Genomic DNA, 3,674 nt, shown 5'->3' on the forward strand with positions numbered 1-3,674 from the left:
TTGGGCCAAGTATAGGAATCATGGTTGGCAGTTCTAATTTTGGGGCCCTCCCACCCTGGGGACCAGACACTCATAGGAGTAAATGAATCTCCATGATTCTAACCCCCAGATGCCAAATCACTCCCAGCCTCTCAGTCCTCCCAGCTGAGACTCAAGACATCATGGAACAGAAATAGGCCATCTCCTGTGTGCCTGTTCTGAATTCCTGACCCTCTGTAGCCATGAGCATAGTAAAATAGTTATTGTTTTATTCTACCAAGGTTGGGTGGCTCGTTGCGCAGCAATGATCACTGGACAGTGAATATGGGGGAGCAGGAGGGGGGTGGCCATGGGGATTCTAATTCATCCTGGTGGGAGTTGAGCAAGTGGGGTCTCACTGGGAGTTGCCCTGTAAACGGAAACCTGACTCTGGAGCTGGAGTTGGCCAGACCCAGTGGAGCTGCCAGGTCTCACCTCGCAGAGCCAAGGAACCCCTGAATTTCACCAGCAGGTCTCTATGCCAGGGTGAGGGAACAGAGTTGTTTTTCTGAGGGCTTTCAGTTCTACCCAGAAAATGGCCTCTTCTCACTTGGACAGACCAGGGGAGATGGCCCAAGTGAAGACAGCTGTGGTCTTGACAAGCATCTGCAGGAGGCACCATCACCCAGCCAGGAGCCCAGGCTGACCGCATGGTGACCAGCGTTCTTCAGAGGAGGCCGTGCTCCTCGTGGCTGCCTCTGGCCTCCTTACATGTGACTTCCCAGGGAGAAAAGTTCAAAGTCTTAACCAGCTGAGCAAGATGTGTTTGTGTCCCTGAATGTAGTTAGGTGACTGCTTCTCCTGAGTTCAGCCTGGGCTACCTGGACTGAGGACCCTCACTGGGCCCCCAGGCCCTAAGGGGAAATGGGGTCATTGCCACACAGCCAGGAGGAGCTGGGGCAGACATCTCTGGGCCTCAAGTGAATGAACCATCTCTCAGAGCCTCCAGAGGGCAGGAAAGAGCCTTGGGAACTTCTGGATTACTCAGCAATTCTGTGATTGAACCCAAAGTTGGAGAAATTCGAAAAGCAAATCAGTGTCACATATTGTCAACACAGTAATGTTTGTAGTTCTGGCTGGGAGCCAAGGCGGTGCTGCTTTGACCACACTTCATGGGGCCTGTTCTGTGGTCCAGCCCTGTGCAGCCAATGCCAACACTGCCGGCGTCTCCAGCCCCACTGAAATGTGGAAATACGTGGGCTCTTAACTTGGGATTTGGCATGAATTTGATATGATAATTCAACTGGATAGACTTTAATTCTCAGTAACAATTTATAAAATGTTTGATAAAATCTTGATAGATCATGGCATTTTAGAGCAAAATCCCAGGCTTGTATCCTCATTCGACTGTGAGGAAAGAGAGGTCCAAATGCTGATGTGAAACTGTCTCCCAGGCGATCAGACTACAACTGCGCATTTGTAACGCCGGTTCCGTGTCCTCTTGGATCTGCAGGTGGACAAGATGGCCAGTCTGTACAACATCCACCTGCGAACCGGCTGCTTCTGTAACACCGGGGCCTGCCAGAGGCACCTGGGGATCAGCAACGAGATGGTCAGGAAGCACCTTGAGGTTGGTACGGGATCTTGCGGCCCACATGCTGGCTGGCAAGACCCAGTGGTGGTGCCTCCAATGACACTCGTGGCTGGGCTTGTGTCTGGGGCAGGGGTTGGCTCTGCAAGGCTCGTTCTCCAAGCCTGCTCTGTGGATGTACGATGGAAAAAGGGGTCAACAAAAATAGAAAAGGTTTCAAGATATTATCTCTGTGGCAGAACTTTCTGATTCATTTTTTACTTTGAGGGCAAAAACGTGAAGGCAGAGAGGAGTGTTAATAAGACATGTGCTAGGATGTGCCCTTAACTGGTTCGGTGCTCTGTGGGGCTGGCCTCCAGCCTCGAGTCAGCTCACTTCCATGTTGGGTGTGGAGTCCCAAGATCTCCTCCCTCCTGGCCTCTCCCCTGGCCTGCGGTTTCTCACTTCAGGGTCCAGCCAGTTTTGAACCATTTCGTAAGAATAGTTTGAGTGGCAAAGAGCCCTTACTTACTTTGGAAGAGTTTCTAATTTGAGTTTCATTTGGGTTGACACTAAGTATTGTATATACTAGATCCCAATTAACCATGAATTGGGTTCTGTTTAAAAGGAGGAGGGGTAGAGGGAGAAAAGAAGGAGAGGAAAGAGGAGGTGGGAATAGGGGAGCTCAGAACAGAAAGAAATGCAGTTGTAGATACGACATTTAACCCTGCGGAATGCCGTGGCTCTATGTGGGTGATGGACCTGGACCCTCCCACCTTCTTCCCACCTCCTGGCAGGGGCTCTCAGGCTGGTCGTTCTCAGGGCAGCATCTCTGCTGTTCCCTCTTGTCGGGGGGTGGCTCTCAGGGCTCAGGCCTCCCTGCAGTACTGAGAGGCTAAAGGGAGTGGCCAGAGGTGTTTCTGCCACGTCAGCCCAGCCTAGACCATGAAGCGACTTCTCAGTGCTTCTGAAACGTTGGTCTGCATTGCCCCCGCTGTGGCTGGCCCTGTGCCCAGCTCTTAGCAAACACTTTCCACAAAGTATTTCTGTTAAACTTCTTAGTGGCCCCTTCAGATTGATCTCAGCCCCAATTTACAGATGAGCAAAGTGAGGTCTAGACAGTGGGCCCCGGAGCATGCAGAACTGAACTATGTCTCAAACACACAGCACATATTAGTGTCTTCCTGGGTTAACTTTAAAATTAACAAAATTTGTTTTACAAAGCTGTTTCCCATGTGTCTGTTAGTCACTGTGGCTAATTTATTTCCGTTTTGTTCTAGGCCGGTCATGTCTGTGGAGACGACATCGACCTTGTAGATGGGCAGCCTACTGGCTCAGTGAGGATTTCGTTTGGATACATGTCTACACTGGAGGATGCCCAGGCCTTTCTCAGGTTCATCGTAGACACCCGCCTGCGCTCGGCTGGTGGCCAGACTGTCCCTCAGGCCTGTGCTGCCGGGGAGGCTGGAGCCCCTTCAGCAGAGGGCGGGGGCAGCCGTGGCCTCTCCCCGCACGAAGAAGCTCTCATAGACGCCAGGGTTTGGACCGAATCATCCTCCGCGGTCCATGCCGTGGCTGTGCCCCCACCTCTGTGTGAGGCCACCAGAACCCAGCAGACACCTTCAGAGACAGCTGCAGCGGTCCGGGACGGGGACCTCAGGCCACACATTGTCACCAACCTTTACCTCTACCCGATCAAATCCTGTGCTGCGTTTGAAGTAAGGGCTTTCACCGCATCACAGAAATGACATCTCTTTGTTGACTCTAGAAATTTTCTTTGTTAAAATGAAGAAAAGCATGCAAAAATTCAAAATCATTGGTCAGGGTATTGTGGTAAAAAAGCCGTTCTCATTCTGTTTATTTCTTTGCTTAAGTCTAGCAGACTTTGCTTTATGAATCTGGGAGCTTCTGTGCTAGGCGCATATATATTTATGATTGTTATGTCTTCTTGTTGGATTGCTCCCTTTACCATTATATAATGACCATCTTTGTCTTTTTTTTCCATTGTTGATTTAAATTCTATTTTATCTGATATGAGAATGGCCACCCCTGCTCACTTCTGGTTTCCATTTGCGTGGAATATTTTTTTACATCTCTTTACCTTGAATCTGTGTGAGTCCTTATGAGTTAGATGTGTTTCTTGGAG

General features: G+C 50.2%; 1 protein-coding gene across 3 annotated transcripts in view; it reads left to right on the forward strand.

Annotated features, from left to right (window-relative positions):
* MOCOS (molybdenum cofactor sulfurase) overlaps positions 1-3,674 on the forward strand; it is a 49,905-nt gene that overhangs the window by 19,333 nt on the left and 26,898 nt on the right. For all 3 annotated transcript variants that reach the window (XM_012656618.1, XM_012656619.1, XM_012656620.1), the window contains exons 7-8: positions 1,472-1,588; positions 2,809-3,246. In XM_012656618.1, coding sequence (XP_012512072.1) covers positions 1,472-1,588; positions 2,809-3,246 — 555 coding nt within the window. The remainder of the gene's footprint in view (positions 1-1,471; positions 1,589-2,808; positions 3,247-3,674) is intronic.

Source organism: Propithecus coquereli, unplaced genomic scaffold (genome assembly GCF_000956105.1).
Source record: "Propithecus coquereli isolate 6110/MARCELLA unplaced genomic scaffold, Pcoq_1.0 Scaffold51, whole genome shotgun sequence".
Lineage (NCBI taxonomy): Eukaryota > Metazoa > Chordata > Mammalia > Primates > Indriidae > Propithecus > Propithecus coquereli.